Source organism: Haliotis asinina, chromosome 6, assembly GCF_037392515.1.
Source record: "Haliotis asinina isolate JCU_RB_2024 chromosome 6, JCU_Hal_asi_v2, whole genome shotgun sequence".
In the NCBI taxonomy this organism is placed as follows: domain Eukaryota; kingdom Metazoa; phylum Mollusca; class Gastropoda; order Lepetellida; family Haliotidae; genus Haliotis; species Haliotis asinina.
Window position 1 is genome coordinate 30988813 of NC_090285.1, and position 12203 is coordinate 31001015.

Consider the following 12203-nt stretch of genomic DNA (forward strand, 5'->3'; position numbering starts at 1 on the left):
AAAGATTTACGAGAAAAAAATATTGTTTGCTACAAAGACATATTTCCATAAATGTTTGCGCATGTACAAATATATTGAAAATAAAACTGGTACGCGCGTAGAATGAATTTAATTTGTGTTCTATTTTATTTGTAAATTCATAAATTCGCAGCATGAAATAGGTCTGTAAAATTAATTTCTTTATAATCCTGGCAACTGATATCCATTTTGACCTGCTCCCTCGTATTACGTATAAATTGTAATGACTAAATTAGAGAGTACGAAAATATATTACAAATATATCTAAAACTAAAATTTGAAGCATAATGTCATTTTTAAAGATACAAATTTTGAATCCACACTGGGTGTTGCGCGAAAAGAGTTCTATTTTGCAAATTAATATGTCATCATTTTACTAGTTATAATTTCTCACGAATGCATCCTAAGGTTAACATAAACTTTTCGTGTGAATGACATCATTATAAAAACGATAAAAGGATTGTCGTGCATATAACAGACTTATGTACACGACATTGTTTTGTCGTGTATATTAGAGCCTTGTATACACGACGTCGTGTGCATAGAATGTTACACACGTAGCCTCTTGTCGGTGTTAGAATTGATACCATTGGTTCAATATACAGTCTTATGACCAATCCAAGAAACGATAACGTAAATCAAAGCGGAAGCGGAAACAGAATTGCTGATATTCGGCCTTTTTCCGGTAGCCATCCAAAATGGTGAGGACTGGTTGAGCAATATCTACAAAATCGTACTCATCTAGCTTAAAATGTGGATAGAACAACTGATTTATCATTTGAATGATTATCTTTAACATCTTTCTTTGTGGTTTACCTCTCATTTTGAGTCTGCTTTAGCCTGAATATGTGATTAGGTCGGTTTCTTCTACCTTCGTTGATACGTTTCAGCAATCTACACATGTTTTCTCATTACCAGAGAACAGATACCACAAATATAATGACGATTTAAGCTGTGGTGGGTATCATCGCCATTTGAAGTTTCTATGGCAGAGCTGATACTAGCTCTCGCTTTACAGGGCGTACCTGTTCGATCTGTACGCATTGGTTACGCATCCAATTTGATCTTCAACTTCTGGGCCAACTCTCCGAAAAAAATTAGGAAACCGAATGTATAGTACTCAGTATTATAGTAGTTGTCCGTGGAGAAAATGACTAATGTTCAAGGGCTGAAACGCTAACAACCAGGTGTTGAGTTCTAAACAAGCCAGTGGTCTTTTCCAGTCTGTATCAGCTGAATATTAACTCCACAACAAAGCTGAGTTTCGAGCTTGCAAAACGAGCTCTATCCAGGATCTTCACCAGGTGGAGCTGTTTTACAGGCGATCAATGGGAAAGATGTCTGCCAGTATCCCCCCCGAAAAAAACATGTGAAATAACATCGTCCAAGGCTAACCTGTTAAATGAAATCTATTGTATGTCGTCCTGTCAAATCTTGTTACTTGAATGTAAGCACAACTTTTTTTCCTCATTGTTAAAATGTAGGTGGAAACTGGCGAAAGTCTTTCCGAGCAAAGTTGGTGAGGTTTGCTAAGATTTCATTGAAGTACAAAATTTCAAACTGCCTTGATCATATTTGTGAATGAAAGATTTCATAACTATGTTTCTGTCATGATTTTAGGGTTATCGAGGACGGAGGAAAGTGCTTAAAAGAGTTACAGCACCAAAATCATGGATGCTGGACAAACTTGGAGGTGTTTTTGTAAGTTTCAAGTTTTCATTTACCTTAGACTACTGGGCATTGGTCTGTACACAGTATGGAAGCATTAAAACTTGTCCAGCAGCTAAATGAATTGTTTTCATGGTTTAGAGAAAAGTCAGAAGTAACTAAAATCTCAGACCATATTCATTAGAGATCTGATGGTATGTCACTCACTTTCACACTATCTGTCATGTTATGATTATGACTGTGCGAAAAATGTCATGGTCCATCCTTTAATTATTTATTATTCGTCGATATTATTTCTACATACTACTGTGGGACTGAAGAAAATATTCACACGGCATTATTTCAAGTCTTGAACTTGTAATTTTGATTACAGGCCCCCCGTCCCAGCACTGGTCCTCACAAGCTAAGGGAGGCACTTCCAATGAGTGTGCTTATGAGGAATAGACTTAAGTATGCCCTAACCTACAATGAGGTCAAGAAGATTGTCAATCAGAGACTGATCAAAGTTGATGGCAGAGTTCGCACAGATAAAAACTTCCCCACAGGATTCATGGGTTTGTAGTGTTTTTTTTTATTTCACCAAGATGGTGAAAACCAAAGCATGTAGGGTTAATGTGACTTGCATGACATTAAAAAGCTTTGTTCTCTCATGTTTAGTCCTTTAAACCAAATTCACTTTGTAACTTGCATGTGTACAAGTTGGCCTTACACTAAGTTTAGGTGGTTCACCTCAAATATGGTCCTAGACCAAATGCTAGAGATCTCCCAATCTGTTAGGATCTCTCGGCAGCAGTAAACATATTATCCAGTAATTAGTGCGACATCCCATCCTCCCAAAATTGTTGATATGGAACTAGCCACAGGATGTGTCAGGTTACTATTAACAAAGTTGATTCAGTTCGCTTTTGAAGTAGGATTGAAAGGAGCGCTATGGTTACCATGTACAACAGAACCCTCAAATACATTGTTTTGCTTGTTTTTTTTCTTTGTGTTGAGAATCTGAAACGTCTGACTTGTTTTAGATGTTGTTACCATTGAGAAGACCTCTGAAAATTTCCGAGTCCTGTATGACGTTAAAGGAAGATTCATTGTGCATCGTATAAAGCCAGAGGAAGCAAAGGTATTTACTCTTTACTCATCATTGGTAGTGCCTTTAAAGCTATTTAACTTCCTACTGAATTCTTTATAAGTAAAATAAATTTGCAATGATGTCAGTCACATGTGTATGTGGTCATACGACATGAGATTGTAACCCACTCTTCTTTAAAAATGGATTAAGAAACACTTTCGCAAAAGGATATTGAAAATCTTGAGTATTTGACAACTAATATGAATTTAGATCACTTTGAGAATTGAGCCTTTCGCAAGTACTAAAGGTTTTCTCAAAGCAAACAAGTGCAAGAAAGCAGGCATTTTGTTGATGGTCTGACCAGCTAATCAAATTGCTTGTTTCAATCACATGCTATGTTCTCAGGAGTAATCGTTTTTAGAACACCTTTTCATGACATGCATATAGAAAATCTTAATCAATACTTGCATATTCAGCATGCAATTAAACATGGATCTAAATAGTATTTGTATCCACATCAAAACTTTATTATGGTGCAATCCACTATAGGCTCAAGAAGAAAATGACTGCTCTTTCGGCAAGCTATAAATAGATTTGACGTCCTGGATTATGGCTACGATTACAAGCCTACCTGGATGTATTTACAGATTTTACTTGTCCACCAATCTTTTGTTATTCTTAATTTTCTTAGATAGTATCAATTTTTTCTATCGATTATTGAAGTTTAATTGTCAAAGGATCAATAAACCAATCATTTGATCGATCAGTGCACTACTATCATATATACTATTTAAAAGAAATTATAGAACACTCCATATTTTTCAAATATTTGCAGTTTCTCCATTTGGATAGATAATCTTTCCTAAAATGACTTGCCATGTAGTTGTTCACATGACCTAGTGTATACATCTCTTTGTATAGTGTTTTAGTTAGTTGTTTGCATTCCAAGCCATAGTCAATTCATTTGTTCTTACTTTCACTGAATTGGTATCGCAGCCTTTTCTAAAATGTAAATTTCATGCCCAAGTACCTTCCAGTCTTTGTCTTGGATGGGAGAGCCATAGGAAAAAACATTTGCTGGTTAGCTGTGATTAATTGCTTTTTCTCAGATGGCTCATATTGAAGTCTCCCGTGTGTATTTGCACGTCTGAGGTCATGATGAAGCCCAGATAATAATCTTTCAGACGGTCGCTAACTGCAGATTTCATGCTTTTGGCATTACCAAATGTTAGAAACAGTGTTTGCAATACTGAAAACGGATTTAGACATGTAGTACTGAGAAAACCTTTCCTGAAAAAAAAACAACCCTAAACCCTGTTTTCAGTACAAGCTCTGTCGAGTGAAAGGTGTTGCAACTGGCCCAAAGGGAGTGCCATACCTGACAACAAATGATGGCAGAACCATCCGCTACCCAGATCCTGTGGTGAAAGTAAATGACACCATTATGGTGGACATTGCTACAGGAAAAATGAAGGACTACGTTAAGTTTGAATCAGGTGAGAGGTCATCAATATCATTAGACAACATGTTTCAAATTTTCAATCTTGCAGCAAGCCTTGTGCAACTATATATGAGTTATGTGGTGCAGGGCAAAAATTGCAGTTTAAAAGACTTTTGTGAACTGTGTTACATATTGTATTCTACCAGGCATCAGTGTATATACAGAGTATATTTTCCACCACTATCGCAATGTATTTGCAGGGTATGGCAGATACATGTTGAAAATGTTAATCCAGCATTACCAGCAAGTATCTTCAGATTCTGGGTTTTCTTATGCCTGACTGGATTTTTTTTTTCTGGATTTTCACATATTAACAACAACTTCTTAAACACAGGCCATCCCCAGAGTATATGCAATGTCTGCATGATACAACCTACCTATTAAAAGTGAGAGTAAGCCCTGTGTTCAGAAAATGGAATCTAACAATACAAATACATGTCCGTCACTCAGGCTGATCACAGTAAGGACAGACCTGAGAAGAGCCATGGTAGAACAGCTTATCAACCCATGCTTTCCACAAAAGGCAACTGTTTGTTGTAAGAGGCAACTAAATGATAGAGTGGTCAGGCTCGTGGACTTGTTTGACACATGTCGTCCATTCCCAGTTGCGAAGATAATGTTCATGTTGTTGATCACTGCATTGTCTGGTCCAGACACTATTATTTACAGACCTCCACTAATTAGCTGGAATATTGCTGAGTGTGGCGTAGAACTAGATTCAATCGGTCACTTACAATAAAGATTCTCATTGTTGAAGCGTCTGATAAATTTCAAGTTAAAAACTAGCTAGACTGATAATGTCCAAGCGAGTTGTCAATGAATGAGATTGGGAATTATGTACATGTATGCATCTTTTGTATCATTTTGAATGGCAATCAACTAAGAACAGATTTTGATTTGGTTGCTTCTGGTTAGATAGTTAATCTTACCTGTGGTGAGCTTACACCAGTACCTACCAAGTACCTACCAAGTACTGCTAGGAAGTTGCATCAGTTTGATATGACCCACAATATTTTCTAAGTGGCCCATGCCATTTAGAACTGGACAGGTGGCCATGGGTCTACTACCTCAAACATGCAAGCATGAACACCGTTCTAAGGCAATGTGTCATTACTGTCAGTCATTGCTCATTGTATCTGAAATATGTGATGCAGGCATTGTTTGTATGGACTATCTTACTGAATATTGCCCAGTGTGGATAAACAACCAAACGCATACTTTGCTTTCAATATATTGTTAATTGCAATGTATTCTGCACAATAAATGGTTGGAATCTTAAGTCGTCTCTGACTGCTTCAGGTAACCTGTGCACAATCACTGGTGGACACAACTTGGGGCGTGTTGGCGTCATCATCAACAGGGAAAAGCATCCTGGGTCCTTCGACATCGTTCACGTGAAGGATTCCCTGGGACACACATTTGCCACAAGGTTTGTTATTTAGGGGTTTTCTCTTCAGTCAGTAGACAATATGACACCTAGGAAATAATTAAGAAATTGAACTTATGAGTCATTACTCAAATCTGGAACAGTTAGTTTTCTTCATAAAAGAAACAGCATTGTTTTCAATGTGATCACTTTTATGTCATCTGTAGGTCAGTCTAAGTAAACTTACCCTCAGTGCTTTTCATTACACTCCACCACTGAGTCTAACAAAACCTTATGGGAGGTCGCGTCAGGGAACCTTTGAGATTGACCAATGAGAACACAGCTTACCAAATCGCGAAAGTGGACATTCGCACATACCTTTTGAACTTTTTATCTCGAAAAGGTTCGTACCAGAACGATTCCGATTGCTATTTAGTGCACGATCCCTTTCGGGTGATGCACACGGCGCACGCTACAACCATGACCATGGTGAGTAGACAGTCCCTGAAAATAGTGTTTTGGGCAATATTCAAGGATGTCATCTTGCGGAAATATTGGCTAATGGTAACCATGTCAACAGAACCCCCAAAGCGTATTTACAGCTGGTTCAAATAACTGTGTTATATACAGATTTTTGTTTGTGGAGAGAGATGTGTCGGTAACCTGAATATTTTGAAAGTCCCTCCGATCCCTAAATAGTAGCCGTTGTTTGATTGGTTCAATCTATTTAACCACCTCGCATTTGATTGGATGTTTATAAGTAGTTCAAAGGTTACCTGACGCGACCTTCTACTAGGTTTTGTTAGACTCAGTGGTGGAGTGTAATGAAATAACTAAGTTTACTTAGACTGTCTGTAGGTCAACCTTCATGGTGTGGAGGATAGAGCTTGTAACTTGAGAGCACATGGTCAGTGACTCTAGTTGCATCATATCAATACATTGGTATTTCTTGTACCTATATCAGGCTCTCACTGTTAAGGGAATATAACATGAGTAGCTGCTGAGACCATGTTTGTCTAGAGTTTCAATATCCAGGGTATTTTTTAGATTAGGACAAGTAGCCATGCTTGATGGCAAGTGAGTGATACACTGAAAATGCAACAAACATTAACTCACATTTTGCTGCAACAGTCTGTGCTGTTGCAGCGATTCAAAACTATTGATAGATAGGTGATGTTTTCACAAACTATTAGCAAACAGTTTCTGGGATACCAGGAATGAGAGGGATAAGTTCTGGATCTGACACAAAGTTTTGTGTTGATGTTCTCAAAAGTGATTGTAGATGGCTCATATCGAAGCCTCATCTGTTTCTGCATGATTGGGGTCATAATGAAGCCTAAATAAAGATCTATCAGACGGTCGCTGGCTGCACATGCTCCTGCTTCTGGCATTACCAAATGGTAGATACAATGAACGTGATATGTACTGGACAAAAATAGTTATGGATATATGTAAATTTTGAAATTATGAATAATGATCTACTTTCTCATTGACAATATGATGACACAAAAATCATAAATATACCAATATCTGTAAGTTATATTACTGGTATAATGACTTGGGAAAGAATACACCTGCAAAGGTTGTAGGAAAAGAACAAGTATTATCATGAATGTTGCACCAATAATATGTCAACAAATCTGTATGAAAGTACCAAGTTTAATTTTATTTAGTCAGTTTTTCATTGAAAACATTAATTTCAACAAAATAGGCAAATCACACCCTGTCCCCAATACTTATCAGGATATTTAGAATTGTAGTGTGTCTTTGGTTTTCTCACCTCAAATACTGAAACTCTAATCAAACAATTGCCCTACATTAGAGCAGCCAGTGCTCTCTACCCTTTATTCTGACCAGTGTTGCAACTGCTTAGGTGACCATCTTGTACAAGAACATTGCAATAAACCCTGATGAACATGCAAACAAACATACTAACTACCTTGTCATCTTTATTTTGGCCATAGCTGTGTTAAGTGGTTGTTATAAATATTTTATGAAATTTCACATAACATGTCCAAGGTCCTCTAAATTGTCAGTGTTGAATACAGTAAGTATTTTGGGTGGGTTGTTCATATTACTTGTTCAGACATCTTGTGCCTTGTGTTTAATGCATCTTTGTAGTTACTAAGTTCTTCCACTAATCTTACAGTTTAAGTTTGGTCAGCTATGACATAGCTTGTACCATGTCCAATTTGTGTCCTGACATGTCTTGTGTGATTTTTATGCCCCCAGTATATGGGGTTACCCGCCATGTCTGTTGGTACAAAAGAGGGAATGTCACAAACGCCTTCACTGCACTGGCTCATATAATGCTTGTCAAGCAGTAGATACATTTTGCTGAATTTCTCTATGATGATAGTGTAATAGGGGAAGAAGTGGGGATATGTACGTTACCCACTTCTCAAAAAATACTTTTTGAATTCATCTAGATTACACATTCTATATAGGAACTTTAAAGGTGTGCAGTGTCTGTTGATTTCGAATGTTATCTATTTTTTCAATTTTATTGCAGCACTTAAATAAATTTTGTTGAATTTTTCTCTGAATATCGTTTTATAGGGGAGGTGTACGATATCCACTTCTCAAAATGCTCAGGAGAATTGATTGAGCTTTTACGTGTGTTTCATTGGGACTAAAGATGTGCATCTCATACCTTGCTCATCCAATTTCTTAATTTTGTCACTTCTACAGATGTTTGAACTACAGTCCGTTTGATTTCATTTGAGACAGATGAATTACTCACTAACTCATGCTCATTGCGCACTGCCCCCCAAAAGTCTGATTGTCATAGCTAACTCTCCATATCATGGTGTTCAAGTACTTAATACGAAGGTCCCATCATCTAACAGTAAGAAGGGGGACATGATAGAATGGTTGCAAAACAAAGCAATATTGTATCCAGAAAGAGCAACCAAACCTGTTCTGTATGACATCATAAGGTCAAATAAAACCACACCTGTCTTTAAGGTTGATGAGTACCTTACAGAACATGATCATTCAGGTTTGCGATTGCCACCCTATCATTGCGATTTAAACCCAATAAAACTCATTTTGGGGTATCATGAAATCGGATGTTGGCAGGCAAAATGTAACATTCAAACTTCGGGATGTACAGACGATTGTTCAACGGTCAGTAGACACAATCACACAGGACACATGGCAAAAGTGCGTTGAAAATGAAATAGAAAGACATTATTGGGAACAAAGTGGACTGGACCATGCCACCATCAAGCCAGTCATCATTAGGGTAGATCCTGACGACGGCGACACTGTTTTGGACAACAGCGTCTTCCAAAAGTGGCAACACTGACTCCCATTGAACATCTCAAGTGGTAACCAGATAACGGCTTTTGAGATGACCCCATCTTGTTGATTACCTGGCTGTTCAACCAGCAAGTACCCCCCTCGTACAAAATAGCGAAAGGTGACAAGAAAATGATCGTTTGTTAAACAACTTATTTATTCGTGTGTCCCAAACTATGAAACACATCATCAGAGTTGGTCTGTCGATTTCATGTGGCTGTGCAGAATTTGGTTTTGTTGCGATTATTAGATTTTGTGTTAGTGAGCAATTCATCTGTCTCAAATGGAATCAAATGGACTGTAAGTTGACTTGGGTTCTATTCTTCCTGTTTGTCTCATACAACAGGGATGTACTTGATCCACTTCTCAAAAACCACTGAACAAAACTCATTTTGCTTACATTGACTTTTGTAGTGACTCTGAAGGTGTGCATATCATGTTTTGTTTTTGTATTTTATAGTTTTTTGTATGTTTAGAGACATTTGAACTTAGATAAATTTTGTGGAATTTCTTTCTGACGATAGTGAAATAGGGGATTAAGTTTAACCACTTCTCCACAAAAAAATGGTCAACAGAATTGATTAAACTTAACGGATGTTTCATTGGGACTCTGAAGATGTGCAGCTCATAGTTGCATAGATGCTTATTGAACTTGTTTATTAAATATCAATCGCCAGAGTACACTCAGTGTAGGGAACGCTTCCCACCGCAACGGGGCATCCGTGTCCCTTAACACAATTCTTGTCTTGTAAACCTATTACAGTTTGTGCGAGATGAAGTAATGATCTCTCATGAATGTGTAAATAGTGCCAAAACCATTTTCTCAATTATGTGGACATTGCCTGTATGTGTTAGCATTTATGGTCAAGTTCACTCAAAGCCTGCAGATATTGATACCAGGAACTAAATATTGGTTATCTGGATTTCTGTCTGCATAGATCAATTTGGTAATCTCGTTGCTGGATCAGTCTCTCTGTGCTGGCTTCATTATTATCATACATACAACTGAAGTTCTCACAGAAGCTACTTGGTTGCTTGCAGTGTGGTATTTATGTTCCTCGATACCAGTAAGTTTTTGTTTCGAGGAAGAATAGATTCCCAGTGCTTTTGTACTGCTGTTGATGAACAATAAGGAGGGGTGGGGGAGGCGCTGACAGTTGACTAGCAGCAGTTGAGCTTTGTGGACAAACTATTCGTGAGAAGCCTAAAAATGAAGATTCCCCAACTCCTCTACTCTATAGTTATCCACTGCACCATGTTTACAGGGGGTATTAAAGTTCACTCCATCTGTCCATGTGTGGACATTTATTTTTGTCCAGAGCAGAACTTAAACACTTTTCCATATCTCTTCACCAAACTTGTCTCATAGATAGATCTGGTGGTGGAGTGGTGCCTTTTGATAGTTTGGGTATTCTTAGTGAAATATTTTTTGGCATTTCCATGGCAACTGGAATTTGTGGTAGTGCTCTTTTCCGGAGCAGAACTCTGAAACCTTTCAATGTTTGTTATTTTTTTCACCAAACCTGGTTCATAGATAGATCTGGTGGTGGACTGGTGCCTTTTGGTAGTTTCTGAATTCTTAATAAAATATTTTTGGCATCTCCATGGCAACAACTTTGACTTAAACTGAAATTGGTAGTGTTCTTTCCAGAGCAGAACTCAAAAACTGTTCACTGTTTATTTCTTCAGCAAACATTGCACACAGCTTTGTCTAGAATTTCTGAATTCTGATTAAAATATTTTGGTGTTTCCATGGTAGCAAGTTTGACTTCAACTAAATTGATGGCTGTGCTCTTCTCATTGCTCTCCTTCCACTTTTCTATATACACACCAAAACATTTGGCATAATCATAACTTGTAGACATATTCATGATCATGAAGAATGTTTTGCTGTTTCAGGGCATTTTGATGACTGTCTACTTCTTGTCCTGGTATTGTATTTTGATATTTTGATTAATTCCAGAATGAGCTATGTGTTTGTGATTGGCAAGGGCACCAAGCCATGGATCTCTCTACCAAGAGGCAAAGGAGTGAAACTGTCCATTGCAGAGGAGCGTGACCGCAGGATCGCTATGAAGGCCAACCAATAGATCATCACCAGTGTAAAAGGAAAAAACGACTATTAAACCTGTGATGGTACTCAGTCCATGTGCTTGTTTTTTTGTTGTTTTTTTTTTTTTTTCAAATAAATTTGACATAGTGTGTGACAACCTATGCTATCATAACATCAAAGCAGTCAAGTACCATTCATTTATATGATAACTACAAAAGTGTTCTTGACGTCACACAGGACAGTGTGCCAGCTATAGTATCAGCCATCTCTGGTGGATATGTTACTGGTTGGAATATAAAGGAAGATTTTCATAATAATGTCCAAAATTGATTGTTGCATATGGTCCCGCTTGACCAAAAACAAATCCACATGTGCGAGCGAGAGAGCTTCATTACATTTGTTGGTCAGAATGCATGTCATGAACTGCATGTAGGACTTTTGATTAAGAAATTGGAAGTGTTTTCCTATCGTGTGGCCATGTTTTCTTATCGTAACTTTTACATGAGCTTTTACGTTTTCTGCATTTCGTCATGGTTTGTTTTAAGTGAGGATTTCAAAAAATATATATAGTACCAAGGTTTCAAAGGTCCCATTGTCCAATGCCCAGGACAAAGAGTTTTCTTTGGGGGAAATCAGATAATGGTATCTTATGTGGGCTGCTAGTTAATTTCCACTTACAGTTTCAAACTAGAAGTAAACATGGGCCCATGGGCTTGTATTTAATTTCACAATTTGTCAAATGTGTCCAACTTCCTATTATTACTCCATGTAGAAAAGGTGTGTATAACGCAGTCAACTGTGAGGGACACTATGTACCTTGGACACTATGTAGCTTTGGAGGAAGGTCACATGGATGTAGATGATGCCACAAGGAACGTTGATATTTTTGGTGAAATTCATGTGTTAGGTAAACCTTTGATAAACCTCATGGATGATGGCCCAAGTGGTGTCGGCTGTGATGGTACTTTGGGGCAATGGATTAACTTGTTTGAACCCAATAGTTGTCATGAACTTCCAGAGTTTACAAGAGAGATTTTAGAGTGAATGCATTTTGTTCACTGCCTAGTCATTGCAATATTCGTGAAAAGATATCCTTCACTTGTCTTGTGGTGTTCTGTTCCACATCAAGGTCACTTTAAAAAAAAAAATTTAAAAAAAAGTCTTTCTGAATATTAGCTCTAGCTTTCTATCTGGTGTTAAAGTTCACTTGTTGGTAATTGAAATT

The 12203-nt window shown here is 37.6% G+C and overlaps 1 protein-coding gene and 1 non-coding gene across 2 annotated transcripts; both read left to right on the forward strand.

Moving 5' to 3' along the window:
- Positions 1-638: 638 nt before the first annotated feature.
- On the forward strand, positions 639-11068 carry LOC137287626 (small ribosomal subunit protein eS4-like). Its single transcript, XM_067820004.1, has 7 exons — positions 639-719; positions 1639-1719; positions 2060-2240; positions 2709-2806; positions 4080-4251; positions 5556-5685; positions 10889-11068. The coding sequence occupies exons 1-7, from the start codon at positions 717-719 to the stop codon at positions 11013-11015; spliced, it is 792 nt and encodes a 263-aa protein (XP_067676105.1). The 5' UTR covers positions 639-716; the 3' UTR covers positions 11016-11068.
- Positions 6904-7034, forward strand: LOC137288351 (small nucleolar RNA SNORA16B/SNORA16A family). The gene has a single exon (XR_010957126.1). It is a non-coding gene; the product is annotated as a small nucleolar RNA SNORA16B/SNORA16A family (small nucleolar RNA).
- Positions 11069-12203: the final 1135 nt, after the last annotated feature.

Coding starts and splice junctions, on each gene's coding strand:
- LOC137287626 (XM_067820004.1), top strand. Junction 1,720..2,059: donor ACAAACTTGGAGGTGTTTTT/GTAAGTTTCAAG, acceptor TTTTGATTACAG/GCCCCCCGTCCCAGCACTGG. Junction 4,252..5,555: donor CTACGTTAAGTTTGAATCAG/GTGAGAGGTCAT, acceptor TGACTGCTTCAG/GTAACCTGTGCACAATCACT.